The sequence below is a fragment of the Cucumis melo genome, chromosome 1, assembly GCF_025177605.1.
Source record: "Cucumis melo cultivar AY chromosome 1, USDA_Cmelo_AY_1.0, whole genome shotgun sequence".
Taxonomy (NCBI): domain Eukaryota; kingdom Viridiplantae; phylum Streptophyta; class Magnoliopsida; order Cucurbitales; family Cucurbitaceae; genus Cucumis; species Cucumis melo.
In genome coordinates this window covers 15,817,400-15,835,444 of record NC_066857.1, presented here as the reverse complement: position 1 = coordinate 15,835,444, position 18,045 = coordinate 15,817,400, and the positions used below count along the sequence as shown (strand labels likewise).

The 18,045-nt window shown below is 29.9% G+C and overlaps 1 protein-coding gene across 1 annotated transcript; it reads right to left on the bottom strand.

Moving 5' to 3' along the window:
• Nucleotides 1-4,425: 4,425 nt before the first annotated feature.
• Nucleotides 4,426-6,811, bottom strand: LOC103490252 (acetylserotonin O-methyltransferase-like). The gene is made up of 2 exons (XM_008449684.2): nt 5,853-6,811; nt 4,426-4,955 (listed from the first exon to the last, which is right to left on the bottom strand). Exons 1-2 carry the CDS (start codon nt 6,615-6,617, stop codon nt 4,644-4,646), a joined length of 1,077 nt encoding a protein of 358 aa, XP_008447906.1. The 5' UTR covers nt 6,618-6,811; the 3' UTR covers nt 4,426-4,643.
• Between the last annotated feature and the right edge of the window lie 11,234 nt (nt 6,812-18,045).

Below are 18,045 nucleotides of genomic sequence, written 5' to 3'. Positions count from 1 at the left end.
ACATGATCCCTAGCTCTGCGGTACGTATATATGTCTCTATTATTCTTAAGTTTTTGCAATATATGATTATGTACTAAACTTAGTTACTTTTATATCATTTTTAGGACCGAAGGTGTAGAATGACATATACACACCTCGTTGGGAGACTTTTTGTTATGTTTGTGTTTTCTTGTATTATGAGAACTATATTTTTTGTAGTGAGAACTTATTCGTATTATTAATTTTTTTTTAATTTGTGTTTGTATATTTCTTAATTTATTTTAATTTATATTCAATTTGTTTTAATTTAATCCAAAACGTCGGAAAAAATATTTGAGCAATCCGAACATCGTTGTGAATGTTTGAGCAAAATATTTTAGTAAACAAAATAGAAATGAAATACTAAAAAAATATATAAAAAGGAACTCCCGATGCAATGAAACGTCGGGAAAAAACGTCGGAAAAGAGGCATTCTCGACGCCGCGAGGTGCGTCGGCATAAGGTGCGTCGGGAAAGAGGTATTCCCAATGCCACCTTTGTCGACGTGTATTTAGGCGTCGAGAGAGGCTTTCCCGATGCCGTACCAACACGGCGTCAGGAAAGCCTCTCCCAACGCGTTTCTCCCGACGTTCTTCCCGACGTCGTGATGTACGTCGGCATATCCTTTCCCGACGTATCTTTCATTTTCGTCGATGTTTTTTAGCATCGGAAGTACCACCGTCTCTTGTAGTGACAAAGGGAGAATTAAAGAAGTTTGCAACGGTTTGCCTCGGTTGATATCGTTTAACTTCATATTAGTCCAAATTAGCTCGCCAAATTGACATCAAACTCAAAATTTTATCCTTGAATTGCTCAAATCCTATAACACAATAAACTAAGATCATAAAATTATGGAACAAACCTGAATTTAAGCAAAAATAGATAACATATTTCATACACTAAATTAAATTACTTCTTAAAAAATCACAATATATCCAATGTGTTAACTACATTGATGCTTGCCATTGTGACTCTCCATACAAGTAACCAACAACATCTTGTGCAAGATTCTATTATTAATATAGTGATGGATTTGTTATTAGGTTATAAATTTAACCCTCAAGTAGTGCTAAAACACAAAATAATAATTAATATTTGATTAAGAGATTAAAGGCATCAAAGTACACAAACACATGAATGGTTAGCATAATATAAGTCTTTTAATCAAGTACAAAATAAAAAATGATATCTAAGTGAAAATTACATTTTTTTATGCCTATTGAAATAGGTTCAAAACACTGTTTTTTAACTTAAGAGTGAGAGTGATCCAAAGAATTTGGAAGTAAGAGAAGAAAAGAGGAAGTTATGAACTCCACTCTTTGTTTGGCCTAAAGAGTTTGTGGATGACTCCATTAAAGATTTATCAATTTTAATATCTTATTAACTCCTTATATCGTAGGTCATAGTAGTGTTTACAACTCTTTAAACTTCATAACTCCTCGCCTTTCATTATTACAATAGCATTTCATTATGCTCTTTGCTATCCTTTCTTCTATAATTAAAATATAAAACTTTGTTTATAGTATAAAAGAAAGGCATTTTAATTATTTTAATAAAGTAAAAAGCTATTGACAACCTTGTGGATCCTAGTGTGTGTTAATTGAATCAACTTTCAAACTTATTTAATACAGGCATGGGGGGAAAGAATGTTAAATGATTAAAATTAGCCATCTTTGTATGGTGGGAACACCTTCTTTTATAATTAAATTACACTGAAATATTTTCTTTTGCTAGACTTTTCCTTGACAACAAGAGGTGGAGAATCTCAATAAAATCTTCAGATAATAAATAATTTATGTTCAATTGCAAGTTTAGCTCTTAAAATTTGATTATTGATATATAGTAAACTTTATTATTATTTTTTTAACTTCAAAAAAGTTTTAAACAAATTATAAATGTTTTGCAAGTTTATATCTAACAATACTGTATCAACTTTAAAAAGTTTATATTCGATTTCGATAGTAAATTTTGAGCTTTATATTAGATATACGAAAAAAAGTGAGAGTCTATGAATAATTTGAAAGTACTATAAATATTAGATAAGTAGATGTCCATTCTCTTAGTGGCTATATATTCCATCTCTTATCTGCTAAATTACCGGGTTTTGAAAGAGTGAACGGCGAACTTTCTAAATAAATGGGAGGGAGATTTGAAGAGAATTTTCTAATTTCTTATTTCATCTATTAATTAATTATTTATTTTATGTATTATAATTTTTATTTTAATATTATATTTTTTTTATTTTTATATTTTAGTTGTGTCTCATTTTTATAAATGAAAGGAAAAAAAATTCTTATTCAATTTAAACAAAAATATGTGCAACCTATCAGAATGGAGAAATTGTCCTAAGTACTCGTCTTCTTGCTGTGTTTTCGCTTTTCAAAATTAGCACGTTTTCGAAAATTCACTACACTAGTTTTTCTTGATCGATCATCTCTTGCTCGAGAACAATATCGGGATTTACTTAAAAATTAGTTTTTATGTTAATAGTTATCTTTTGCTTTTCCAGTGAAATATAGAACAATATTAACATTGAGATTCTACCAAATTTTTAAAAAAGAGGGTTTTTCAACAATAATAAAAAATACAAACTATTTATACTCTACGGTAAAAAAACCATAAAAGACAAAAACACATTGCACTTTATTTTGCTATAAAACGTAAATAGCTTGTTCATTTTATATTTTTTTTTACGATTTTCCTTAAAAAGTATTAGGCAATTTTATTCAAAGTTCGTATCAAAACTTAACTAATTTATCAAATCTTTCATGAAAAATCAAATTTTGCATAAAAATAAAAAATTAAGATATGGAAAAATATTGAAAAACTTGAAGTCATGTTGGTTTAACATTGAAATTCTATATATTTTGGTTTTCTCAATGTTATCTATGGCAAATTAATACTGAGAATCAAAATTTGATCTTTTCTAAAATTTAAAAATCACAATGCACGTAAAATCCACCTAGAAAAATCATCACTAATAAATCCACATTTGGAAATTTAGAAATTCATATAAATTGTGGATCACATAAATTAGGCTAAAAGATTGTAGAAAATTATATAAAAATTTACTATATAAGATTTGATAAAAATAGTCAAGTTTGGAGAATATTTGAAAAAATTTGGAGAATCCCGAAGTTAATTAATACTCGAGATTTCACCGAAAAAGCAAAAAACAAAGAGCTTAGATTTTTTTGTAAATCTTATTGTCGAGAAAAACTATTCTAATGAGTTTTGAAAAGGCTTATAATGCTATTTCTTACGATTTGCCATTAAGATGTTTTTGGTGCTTAATTTTAGATCGGAGTGGTAACGAGTAGGGGTTGAATTTCCATATCAAATTGGTGTGATTATTTAGCATAAAAATACAAATAAAAATTCAGTAGGTTTATAAAATTTTTATCAAAAGAATATATATATATATATACACCACATCATGGAAATAGACGTGCACCAGAAAAATAATCAAGAATTTATCCTATATGCTTCTAGTTAACATGCAACCCTAAACTAAAAAAGATTTAGGGTTTAATTAGAAATTACCTTTGGTAGCTTCCAAATATAAACGTCTACTCCTTTCACGAACTCGAACAGACCACTGTAGTAGTCACTTACTATCCTCCAGACTCATAATCAGATTGTGGGACTCGATTGATTAAAGAATAAAAATAGAGAGATTTGAGGGAGAGAGATGAAATTGGAAGGTATGATTTTCCTTTTCAGTGCAAGAGAGAGGTGAAAATGTTTATTTTTGATAAAAGAGAAATTAGGAAATTTTTTAGCAAAAATTCCAAAAAGTTTTCGAAATTAAATTTTCAAAACTATTTTATAAAGAATTTACATGCAAAATGCATATAATTACTTCCCTATGGTTCAACATCCCACAAAACACTTACTCCTTGGAGGCTTATATATATATATATATATTTTAAGTCATAGTAAAAGTATAGCTCAAATGATACGATGCATTTATGTTATAGTTTTTATCATTTCAACTTAAAAAACTTTAACTCTTAACCTAATTTTGGAAGAAAGAAGAAACAAAATAATAAAATTTACTCTCTTTTTATTAAACCTCATGTTTTCAAATACAACATCTAAATAAACTAAAATATCTACAAATAATTATAGATAACGTTATTGATTAAATGTACTTTAAAAAAGTTACGTCGATGATAATAATAATTAAAAGACTACTGGTTAATCATACACATACCATTATTTAGTTCTATCTATCATATGCAAAACATTAATTATTTTTTACTGAGATGGATGGTTGTAAATAGTACAAAAATAGTTTTGACCCCACCTAGTTAACTATTTCAAACGTCAATTTTAAGTATAGTTTATTAATGTAAAATAAATTCAATGAAGGAGGGAGGCTAAACATGTGTCAATCTAATAGGATTTACAACAAAATCTTTATTATTTATTATCATAATTAACCAAACCTTCACACAAATCACAAACTAAACATACTTTAAATGACGTTATCATTTCTTTAACCAAAAGGTCAAAGATTAAATATCTCCGTCTCACACATTACATTACGTCGAAGTAAAAAGACGAAATTCATACAATAACAAAATGTAAATATAGACTTTTTTCTTTTGGACATTTGTAAATCAAAGGAAACCCTGAATTACAGAGTGAACAGCTCGAATAGGTGTGATGGTGTATCGAGTAAAACCAGCTTGACGAAGAACGTTACCCCATTCCTTGATTGTTCTTTCTTTGCCATTTTCGGTATGAGCCATCATCACCATGTCAAGCATTAATCCCACATCCCCAAGATTATTATTATTGTTTTCTTCCTCTGATCTTTCTTCAATAATTGCTTCTACAATGATTACTTTTCCTCTCTTTTCTGAAATTGCTTCTTTACAGTTCTTCAATATTTTGATACAGGTCTCATCATCCCAGTCATGTAGCACCCACTAATATAAAATAATTCAACAAACAAAAGTTAATACACCTTTTTCTTATCCAAAAGATTTCAGCACATAAATGTAACATGCAAATATGAAAGCTAAGGTTCATATCTAGCTATTTTTTAGGTTAAAAAACATGTTTGATCCCTAAACTTTTACAAAACCAACAATTTGTTTCTTGTACTTTAATTAGGAACGATTCATTATTTGTATTCTTAACTGGAATAAAACATAAAAATTTAGTTCCTATTAATTATTATGAAATTCTTCAAAATGAATGGTCAACTTTGTTAAACTGTTTATTGTTTTATTTTTTTTTCTAAAAAAATGATTCTCCCTGATTAATTTATTGATTTCCACATGTATCCAATTTTATTACAGTTTTACAACAATTTCCCTGGTGAAGACTAAATCATTACAAATTGTAAAGTATATGAACTAAATTAATACTTTTACGAAAAAGTTAAGAATTACTGGTCATTTGATTTGTTACCTATATTTTAAGTAAATTAGAAATTAAGTTCGTGAATAACTTAGGTTTTAATTTTTTTTCTCATATGCTTTTAACTTTTAAAAGTATCTACTAAATCTCCGAAAGTCTTCAATTTCATTCTTACAAAGGTCCCTAGATTTTAATCTCCATTATTAGTGCCTATTTAAGTCTGTGAATGTTAATAAACACTGAAAGCAGGTTTAACTAATCAATCAAATAGACTCAAAAATTTTGAAATTTCAAGAATCCATTAGACAAAAACTTAAAAGTTTAACGACCCGTCAAACAATTTTTAATTAAAATTCATACCTGATATATACACTACTGCAAATTAGATGACCAAACAAACACAAACTTAGAAATTGTAGAACTACTAAATCAAATTATGCTAGTTATGTGTACGTACTAACCATAATGAATGCAGCATCAGCCTTAGGAATGGAATCAAGCATATTTCCACCAACATGTTCAACACCAATGTATTGTTGAGAAGAAGAAATGACATGTGGAAGATCAAAGTTGATGCCTTTAATCCAAGGGAAAGCCTTAACAATCATGCTCAAGCAAGTTCCATTTCCTCCTCCCACATCAACTAAACTTCCAATTCCTTCAAAAATCTGTGGACAATCTTCAAGTATTGCTGGCACAGTATGAACCCTAGCAGTACATGACATAGCATCATTGATTACTATGTTGTGTATTGGATCAGCTGCTGCAAAGCTCCATACATCTTTTCCATGAGCAGCCTCAAATGGGGTTTCTCCATTGCCTTTAATTCGAGCACTGAGCCTATGCCATGGTGCCAACATCACGGGGCTGCTCTCCAATAAAAGAAGTGGAGCCATGCTGTTGTTGTTGCTACTTGCAAGCAGCCTTGACAAAGGTGTGTGATCATAGCTTATGACATTTTCTTCAGTGATTTCTTGTTTGAATATTCCACGTCGGACTAAGAATCTCAAGATGCGGTATAGAAGTGAGGAAGAACAATTTAAAGCTGTGGATAATTGGGAGAGTGTCATGGGGCTTCCATGGCTTTCTATTGTATCACCTATTCTGAGTTCTATTGCACATTTTACAATCGCCATTTCCACAAAGCCAAATATGTATTTCCATATTTGAACACGTGCTTCTTCTTCTTCCTTCTTTGATATGGATACTTGGGGAGCAAAGTTCATTTTGGGATAGTATCTTTTTTCTCTCTATTTGGATGATATACCTTTTGTTTTAATTTCTTTCATATCCACGTATATAGAGGGAGAGGGGGAGGGGGAGAGGAGATAGAATTACAAATCCAAATTTAGGATAAAGGTGTCGGGGACTTCCAAATTTGGCACAAACCTTAGTGTTAGATCGATTTTCCATCTAATTTCGCTAAGTTTACATGTGGTAAATAATAGGTATAATTAAAATATGAGCTAGGTATGTAAATTGTTAATTTATCATATTGGATTATTTTATTAAATTAGGTCCATTATGTGATTTATTTAATTAAGATTTAAGATTTCTAATTGAGTATAGATTAAAATGTAGAAACCTATTTTTAGATTGATTAGGATTTAACGGGAATTCTAATTGAACTAGTATATAAAGAAACTTAGGGCTATGGTCTCCGATATACCAAAATAAGAAGTATTCAGTCTTTCTTTCGTCTCATCAAGAGAAAGATCCCAATAAGGACATTCAATGTTTTGGTTATGAAAGATAATAGTCATCTTCCAGCCATCATTTTACTCTGAAATGGTATCTAGCATACAACTTATTCTTGACAATGAAATTTGGCATGTAACTTATGCTTGATAATTTGGCATGAATGATCTTGAGCTAATCTATTATATATATTTAAAATATTTATTCCTAACAACTAACAAGGGGTATCAGAGCATGAATTTCATGTTAAATTGTTGGAATATGTTTGTTTTCTATTAGTTTCTTGATTCAAGATTTATTAAACATATCGTGGTTTTTAAGTTTAATTGATCTTGATTCAAGATTTGATTAATCATATTGTGATTTTAAGATTAGTTGATCCAGATTCAAGATTTGATTAATCATTTTGTGAATTCAATATTAATTGATCATGTTGTGGATTCAAAATTTCATTGATCATATTGTGGTTTTAAGTTTAATTGATCTAGATTCAAGATTTGATTAATCATACGGTGTGAATTCAAGATTAATTGATCATGTTGTAGATTCAAGATTTGATTAATCATGTTGTGAATTCAAGTTTAATTGATCATGTTGTAGCTAGATTATATTCAAGATTTGGTTAATCATATTGTGAATTCAAGTTTAATTGATCATGTTGTTGATTCAAGATTAAAAAATTCAAGAATTAGTTGATCATCCTCTAGATTAAACTTGGATGATAAATTTTTTTGGGATATTCATATGTTTATATTGCACCTAATTATTGGGTGAACTTTGATAAAGATTATTTGGTGTTCTTCTTCCATTATTTTTTTGCAATAATGAAATTATTATTATTATTGTATCTTATATTTTAGATTGAATTGATCAAAATAACATGTTGCCAAAGTAGCATCTGTTATCTAGATTAGTTTAATTCTAAAATATAGGATGTGCATATTCATTGATTTATGCATATAATTATCGACCTAAAAAAAGATAATTATTTAGCCAAATTATGAGTGTGCGTGTGGTAATGAGTATGTGACAGGTATAAGGATTGCACATGTGAAAAATAATTGATCCAAAGAAAGACTAATTTTTTGACAAAGTTTATTGTCATTACTTTGATTACTACAGTAAGAGTATCGTTTACAGTTGATGTCTCCACCCAAAGGTTGGACATCAATGTTGTGTTAGGTATCTTTTAAAAGTGGCCCACTTATTTTGTCATATTTTATTTTATGACATACTAATTGTGAGTATATTATTTGTTTACTTGTTCTTTATTGAGTTGGCCTTACTCAAATATCTGAAAATTTAAGTTTAATCCCTAAGGTGAATGGATCAAATTTCAAGATTTAGAAGGAAAGCTTAGAAATTAAGGAGATGCAAAAGGTTTCCTATGCATCGATTATTGAAAGCCTAATGTTTGCTCAAATTTGCACGCATCCAGATATTATGTTCATAATTTGAGTATTAGGTAGATATTTTAGCAACCCGGGATGGATCATTGAAGAGCAGCCAAATGGGTTATAAGGTATTTACAAAGAACAAAAATTATATTTTGATGACGATTATATTGGATGCCAATATAACTTCATGTTGGTTGAAGGAGTTATATTTTGGAGAAGTGTTAAACGAACACTCATGGCTTCTTCTACCATAGATGTGAAGTTTATAGCATGTTATGAGGCATATTGTTATGGAATATGGTTGGAAATTTTGTCACTAGGCTGCAAATAATAGTTGACAAAGATCGATAAATTAAAATTATTTTATGACAATGACTCAACAGTAATGTATTCCTATGACAACAGAAGTAATACAAAGTCAAAACATGTAGACGTAAAGGTTTTAATTGTGAAAGAAAGAGTTCATAGTGGTCAAATTTTGATAGAATACATAAAAAACAAACTTTACGATGACAGATCCATTGACTAAAGGTTCACCACTAAAGTTTTCCATGAGCATGTTGCTCATATTGAAGTTAGTCAAATTTCTGATTTCATGGTTTAGTGGGAGTTTGTTATTAAAGATATTCTTTGACCTTAATTTGTTTGTTTTCTATATAGAATAAAGTGAACGGTCTATGTTTTATTATCTGAACTTATCGTGCATGCAGTTTTGCAAATGTAGTTTAGCATAAAGTTTTTTTTTTTAATGATGATTTCATTAAAGAATTTGGATCAATTGGAAACAGACATGATCTAGATCACTTTGCATATAGTTTCCATGTTATCCATCCATAATTGATATCTATGTCACTGAATGTATTGAAATTGGTAAGCAAAGAAGGTTTAGTTACAAGGATAGTGACAAAAGCCGCGTTGGTTCCATGCTTATATAGGAGATGGATCAGATTGAACTAAAGAAACTCTATTATTAAAATAACCTGTTTATATGCACTTAAAGTTTATGTGATTTAATTATATCAGGAATACAAACATAGCCCAAATAAGAGATTGTTGGACGTATTTAAATAATATGTAATAATTAAAGTATGAGCTATGTATGTAAATTATTAATTTATCGCATTGGGTTATTTTATTAAATTAGGCCTATTATGTGATCTATCTAATTAAGGCCCAAGATTCCTAATTGAGTATGGATTAAATGGGTAGAAGTCTATTCCTAGATTGATTAGGATTTAATGGGGTCCTAATTGAACTAGTATATAAACAAATTTAGGGTTATATATGATTTCCGATATCTCAAAACAATAAGCACTCAGTTTTTCTTCTATCCCCTCAAGAGAAAGATCCCTCTAAGGCCATTCAGTTTTTGGTTGAGGAAGACAATAGACATTTTACAGCCATCATTAATTAATCGGAGATGGTATCTGGTATGCAACTTATTCTTAACAATGAAATCTGATATATAACTTATTCTTGACAATTTGGCATGAATGATCTTGGGTTAATCTATTATACAGATTTAAAGTATTCTAACATCACATGCCCTTCCTTTAGATTCCCAATGATTGTATATCTAAGTTATTGTGTTTGTTTAGTGGTATTGTAAGACATCTTGAGAGTTTTGGATGTCGTTCAGAATTTTAAAAATAGACATTTTTTGTCCGAATTTATAAGAATCAGCTCATTTGGTCCTCAAGTTTTTAAAACTAGTCTTCAATTTTTAAAAATAGGTTTAAAAGACTCCTTAAATAACTTTAAATAATTATGACATTTTACATTTGAAGAATTAATAATTTCTAAAAATCATATCTATCTAAAATTATATTTTTAAAATTTTTGAATTAATAACCTCTCTTTTCTGAAATTGCATCTGTGCACTCTTCTTCAATATTTTGATGCATGTCTCATTATCTCAATCATATGTTGGACCCAATATATCAAAATAACTTTCACAATTAACAAGGTAAATACTCTTTTTTCATCCAACAAATTTCAATATACGTATGTTCAACAATCCATTGGAGGTTTAATAATCTAAACTTTATGCGTGCTAAGGCCAAGTTTCGGATTGTCGAACCTTTAAAACAATTACTTACAAATGTGTTAATACTTTTTTTCATCCAACAATTTCAATACATCTGTGCAACAATCCATGGGAGGTCAATACATATGTGCAACAATCCATGGGAGGTTATAAGATTGTAAAACATGAATTAACTTTTTTCAAGGAAATGGTGTACCCGGTACACGATTTTCATACAGTCATGTTCTACGTCGGGGTCGAACCCTGATCATATACTAAGGTATAATGGAAGTTGTATACTAGGTACACGACCTAGCATGGAAGTCATCTACCGTATACAACTTCCTTCGAAAAAGTAAACTTACTCTATTTTTTACAATAGTTTGTTCAACTACTCTATACTTGTCATTTCTTCTCAAACTACACTAATTTTGTCAAAAGTTTAAAAAATTACTATATTCTTCAAAATATTCTTAAAATTAAACAAAAAGTTGAAATCTCAAATTGAAGCTAAACTAAAAGTTACCTATTATAGAAATAACTTTGAGTTTATTGTCATTCAATGAACTATTTCAATAACTTTGAGTTTATTGTCATTCAATGAATTATTTCAGTAGTCCCCACAGCTACATTTTGATTGAGATGATTAATGAAGAAAATTAATTTGTGGGAATTAAATCTCTGCAAATTAATTGCTTGTACTTAACTTTATAAAAGTTAGGGATAATAAATGTCAAGAAACAACTACTTTTACCACATACTTTCCACTTTTATATATCTAATTTTTGAAAAATATAATTTTTTTAGACCATTTAAACTTAAACTAGGAAGTAATTGAGAGAGTAAATGGAGAGGAAATTAGGTGTTGTTTTAGATGGTTTATACTTGAGTAATAATCTCAAGAGAGAGTACTAGCTCAATTTTCTTAAGAGTCATTTTTAGTTCTTATGTTATTTGTTTTTCAATATAAATCTACTATTTTGTTTCTACCACAATATTAAAGACATTATTCGAGAGTACTTTTGAAATGGTTGAAGTTACTCTAATGGTTGCCTTGTCATTGTTGTCCCGGTGAGTATTTAACAGATACATATATTGTGATTTGTATTGAGCCATGCTAAAGAAAATTCTTATATCCTATTTGTTCTCAAGACCTCACTTTCTCCTACTCACTCAACTATCACGTCTTCACATCCTTTTGAAGCTAATAAAAGAAGAAAATAATTTATAGCATCATTCTTGTTAATGGAATAAAACTTAACTATCACAACATGATAATTTAGTTGAAAAGGAAACTGGCCCTATAAAATACTATGATAATTTCATTGGATTCTATGGGATTAGATGTATGACTACAGTTCCAGCGATAGAACTAAAGTGCAGAACTTATATCAACTTCATAAAAAACTTCATCACACAATCTTCCTCAATTTTTCTCCATTTTCAGCACAACAGCAAGCATCCTTCAACATCTAAACATACTGCATAAACATAAACATCTAAACATCTAAAGATATGCATAAACATCCTTAATAATATGCATAAAAATCCATAAAAATTTTATTCTCTCACCATTTCCTCCTTAAGATTGGCATACCCTTTCCTCAAGATTCTATGATTGTATTTGTTCTTAGATCGTCTATCTTGTTACAATTGTCTTTTTTTTTTTCCTATTTCCAAATGTATTTGTTAATGAGAAAGTAATAAATATTCTTTCGAATGATTTTGATGTATAAACGTTATTCATACCCGAAAGGTCTCACATAAGTTTGACCTTACAAACTCTTCCCAATGATCTTGCTCATTGACGGAATACTTTTCTGGTGGAACTTGAAGTAGTTGTGGTTCATCTTTATGCGGCATAATGTATTTTGTTGTTAACCAGTTCTTAAACTGACAAAAGGAAATACCTGCAGTTTGGAGAATATTTTTCCTAGATCTTGGATCAATGGCGAATGCAGTCTAAATAATTAAAAGTACTTAGTAAAGTGCCCGAACAACAAGAACATTATCAATATAAGCATATTAAAATTATATATACCTCAACTGTAGTGAATATCTTATCTTTCAGTTCTACAGGCACATTTTTCTAAGACGTATTTGTAGTGACATAATAATGTGTTGCAAACCCTATGAAAGACTTTAGCTTGACTCTATTCTCATTAATAGGTGCTTCGTCTTCATTATACCTCACCACCTTCTTCTCTTCCAAACTTCTAATGCAAGTTATATCAAACATAATAGTAGGTCCTCATGGTCGCTTCAACTGTTTTGGGGTTTCATTTCCAGTACCAATCTCTTCAACTGTTGCATTCAACTCACCAACACCAAGTTCTTTATTAAAATCGTCCATATAGGTGTCCATGGTATGCGAAGGCTGTCAATCAAAATGAAAAAACAATTAGCATGATATACAAGTTTTAAACAATAAATAATGAAATGAGATAAATGAACATGATAAACATATGGTCTAGTTGGCTGAAATTTTGAAAACACACCACTATAATATTATGTAGGTATCCATGTGCCTTCACAATCTGATCTTACGTACGTTGAGATATTGTCTTCCAAGTCATTATTTAAATCGACATTTGGCATATCGTTGGGTATTCCTTCACACTGTAGTATTATATCACCAAGTTCGTCGTCATTATATCTATCTTCAAAGTCTATTTGTGGTGAAGTGAGTACAACTGACCATCCAACATCACTTAGATCCTCAACATAAAACACTTGTTTTGCTTGCCTTACTAGTATAAAGGAGTATGATTTGTGTCCTACTTTACTTAAATCAACTAAAACATAACCAAGTTCATCAATCTGAACATCACCACTATTCTGAACCCAATCGCATTTAAATACAGGAACATTAAACGTATTATAATTGAGTTCCCATATCTCTTGTATCACTCCATAGAATGACATATCTCCAATGACGGGTTTTTTATCTTTAGAACTTCACACTTGCATTACTTTTGCAACTAAGCTAACTCTATTGTTTTGTACACTTCGATTGTTCTCACAAGATTTTATGTGATAGTAACATCCGTTTATTGCATAACCACTGTATGTAATAAGGATGAGGACCAGTTTGGCATGTACTTAATGTTTATGCTTATGCTTATGCTTATGCTTATGCATTTTCCGTAATGAATGTTGGCTAAGGTTCATTTTCCAAAGTGTCGTTAAATAGTCTTTCTTGATAGTGGCTTCAATGACGCAAAAATTGTGTCGTTGAAAGTCTTTATAACGCAAAACTTGCGTTGTTAAAACCCAAATTTGTAGTAGTGTATGTTCCTCGTGAAGTTATTTTTGATTTTTAGACTTATTACGATATTGTAGTTGGAAAGCCTTCATATGTTTTCTTTGTAGTCATCATTCAAACATTGTAAAATAGTTCGATTAATTATATAAAAGTCAATGAAACAATCAAGAAAGCAATGAATAAACTTACTCCGTATATGGTTGGACATCAATTGTATTTTCTAAGACATATCGATGAGCTTGATGTAGAAGTTCTTGTTCAAGTTTAAATGGAACTCCCATGGACAATGGCCTACCAATGTTTGAAGTGTCTAAATGGTCTTGTGACTTGCGAGTCCCAAGCCCAATGGGCTCTAATCTAGACAAGAAATCAGAACAATTTTCAATAGCTTCTTCTATTAAATAACTTTCAGCAATACAACCTTCTGGACGATATCTATTCCTCACAGAGTTTTTAATGACTTTCATGAATCTTTCAAAGGGATACATCCATCGAAGATATATAGGGCCACAAAGTTTGACTTCCTTAACTATGTGTATTGTGAGATGAATCATGAATGTGAAGAATAAAGGGGGAAAATACTTTTCAAATAAATACAATGTTATCACAATATCTTCTTCCAACTTGTCTAATTGTTGCACATCTAATTACCTTGTTGCATACAAAATTGAAAAAAATGCACAACCTAGTTATAGCATAATGAACTTGTATCGGTAGCACCAATCTTATCACAATGGAAAACAACAATTGTATGAGCACATAAAAAACTGACCTTAAGTTGAAAACTTCTTCTTGATAAGCATCATAACATTCAACACCATTTTCTCATAAAAGTTTTAAGTCTTCAATTAGTGGTGCTAAGCATGTGCCTATATCATCCCCCGGTTGTTTTGGCCCTGAAATTAGCATTGATAGCATCATGTATTTTTTTCATTCATAACCATGGTGGAAGATTATAAATAACCATCACTACCGACCAACAACTATATTTAGAACTCATATCACCATGAGGATTTACTCCATCGACTAGCAATGTTAAACAAAGATTTCTAGGTTCAGAACCAAAGTGATCTAGCCATTTAAAGTCTACTAATTTCCATGCTGGAGAGTCTGTTGAATGTCGTAACTTATCATCCTCAACTTTTTCACTAGCATGCCAAGTTAGGTTTTTAGCACATTCAATACTTCTAAATAGCCTTTTGAATTGTGAAATGGGTGTGACGTACCATATCACTTTTGAGGAAATTTTCTTTCTCTCTTCATTTCTATCCTTAACGTTTTTCCACCTCGATTGACCACATTTAGGACATTCAGTTGAATTAGCAAATTCTTTCCTATAGAGACAACAATTATTAAGGCATGCATGAATCCTTTCATATTCCATTCCTAATGCACCTAATGTTTTCTTTGCTTCATACAATGAATTTAGGAGTTCATTGGTAGGTTGACAAACTTTCCTTCAAAGTTTTAAGTAATTCTGAAAAATTGGTATAACTCTATTCTTACCTAACTTTTAAATTATACAATTTAACTAGAGTAGACAACTTGGTGTACTTTTTGCATCCTTCGTACAATGGTTTTTCAGCATCAGTAAGCAACTTCTCAAATCCATTTGGATCTCTTGAATACTCCTCGTGAGCAACTTCAATCATTTCTTTTACACTTCCAACATCATTCTCTTCACATGTATGTGTGTCAAACTTTGAAGATTCTCCATAGAAATATGAGTTAGGAAGTTCTTCACCATGCCAAAACCAAATTTTATAACTTTCATCAATACCATTAACATATAAATGATCTCTAACACCCTTTCTACTATATTTTTCACAATTCCGACATTTCAATCAAGGACAATGAATGTAGAAGGTAGTTGTATTCGAAAATCCAAATTTTATGAAATTTTCCACACCCAACTCATATTCTTTGGATAATCTACTTTTATGCATCCATGATTTATCCATAATTGTAAATCTAGTGATAAATAAAGTAAATTAAGTTAGTTGAAAAAGTCTTGTTGAGATTATTAAAAGAGAAAACAAATATGGAGATTGAATAAATATTTGCTTAATAAGACTAAATCTCCACCCTACTAACCAAATAAAGAAAATAAATTCCTATACAACATTAGGATTCTTCAAGCCCCCATCACAAATTTCCCCCCAAGAAAACAAATAAAGAAAGTAAGGAAACATAGCAACAAAAGCTTCCATTTCATCCCTTTTCTTAACAACACTAATCTCCATTACCGCATCGCAATTTCTAATATCAATAAAAAAAAAAAATATAGTGATTCCAATGACACAATCTCCCCTTTCTTTGGTTTTCCAAATCCAAAGTTAGCATCATAAACTCCAAATCTCATCCAAACAAAAGCAGAATTAAATTCCAAAGATCAACAAAAAAAAAAAAAAAAAGTCCTTCCTAAGATAACCACCAAGGACACTAAATTCAACTACAAATAATCACAACTGAACTAAGAACCTAGATCTCTTAGCATCACTTGAACAAAAGCTCAATGAATCCACTAATTTAACGAGATTGAACAAAAGCCTCACTAACAAACAGAACCAAAATTAAATTCCATAGCCCATTTCTACGTGGCCTTTGAAGAATGTCAACAATAAATTTGAGATTGAATATCATCTATCACCATATATCAGAAGGTATAAAGTTTTCCTGATCTTTTAAATCAATATTTTCACATGATGAATGATAAAAAAAACTAAAGAAGAACAAAAAGATTTTGAAGTACCAGAAAGAGCGTTATAGAAGTAAAAAGGCTGAAAAACCTAAAGAAAAATAACGCTCGACAAGACATTCAACGATGGAGCGACGTTCGACGACGAAGCAATTTTTAAGGACGTTCGAGCGACATTCAGCGATGTTCGACTGAAGAAGAACGCTTGACCAAGCTGAAGAAGAACACTCGAAATGATGGCGACAGAGCGATCTTGACCAAGCTGAAGAAGAACAATGCTCGATGACGGAAGATGGAGCGATAGCCAACGAGTTCACAATGACACACGTGAAGAAAGTGAAGAAAAAATTGGGGGAGACGCGTGCTAGAAGTTAGGAAATTTTGAGAAATTTTGAGAATTTTGATCAATTTAGGTTATGAAATAATTAATAAAAATAATATTTTATTCAAAAATTACTTAGTAATTCTTGACAATTTTAAAACATCAAGAAATCTAGAAAATAACATAGTACTTTAATTGATATAACTTGACGTTTTTAAAACGTCAAGAATTTAATTGATATAATTAACTTGACGTTGTTAAAACATCAAGAAAAAATACTATTACTTGACATTTACAAAACGTCAAGAATGTTGAATTTATAACTATTCTTGACATTTTAGAAAATGTCAATAATTTAATAGATAATTCTTGACATTTTTAAAATGTCAAAAAAAAAATACATATCACTTAACGTTTAAAAAAAGTCAAGAAAGCTGAAAATTGACCTTCTATAAAAATTCTTGATGGTTTCTCCTTCCAATCACACCTTTCTTGACGGTTTTTTTCAAAAAAAACATCAAGAAATAAAAACTACAACCATCAAGAAAGGTCTTTTTTCTAATAGTGAAATCACTTATGCTACTACGTTTCTGAGATGAAGTAGAGCGATCGACATCCTAAAAATGGTTAATTTTAAGATAAAACAAAAAGGAATCGCCACCAATATTTTTACGGTGTGTGATTGGATACCGAAATAAAGTAAATAATTTTTAAATAAAATCTATAAAAAAAATGATCTACGAAAAACTAGAGTTGAGTTCGAAAGTCATTTATGTATGAGGTAGGTGTTAGGTTAGCACCCAATAACACCAGTTTAGAAAATGGTGGCCAAATTTTATATCTTAAATCCAAACCATTATTTAAATAAAATTCATTTGAAAAATTAAGTTCTTTAAAAAAAATGTCTTATTTCATTGCTCATCACTTCAATATTTGAATCAATTATCTCATAAGAGATAATATTCCATCAATTAGACTATATTGAGAATATTTTCTTCACATTAAGAGAACAAGAAGTTATTACAATTTTTCAAAATCCATCCTAAGATACTCTTTAAATAAATGTGTTTTTTTAAAAAAAACATCTAATAAATCATTTTTCTTGGTATCAAATTAGACTCCCATAAATATTGATCTCCCACCTCAAGAATCTAGAAATAACATAATACTTTTAGATTTCATTGTAAGATTTTTTTAGGGAAAATGATGTAAGTTATTAAAAAATATTGATTAGGAAACCTTATGAAA

Coding starts and splice junctions, on each gene's coding strand:
- LOC103490252 (XM_008449684.2), bottom strand. CDS start 6,617: ATGAACTTTGCTCCCCAAGTATCCATATCAAAGAAGGAAGAAGAAGAA. Junction 4,956..5,852: donor CTGATGCTGCATTCATTATG/GTTAGTACGTAC, acceptor ATTTTATATTAG/TGGGTGCTACATGACTGGGA.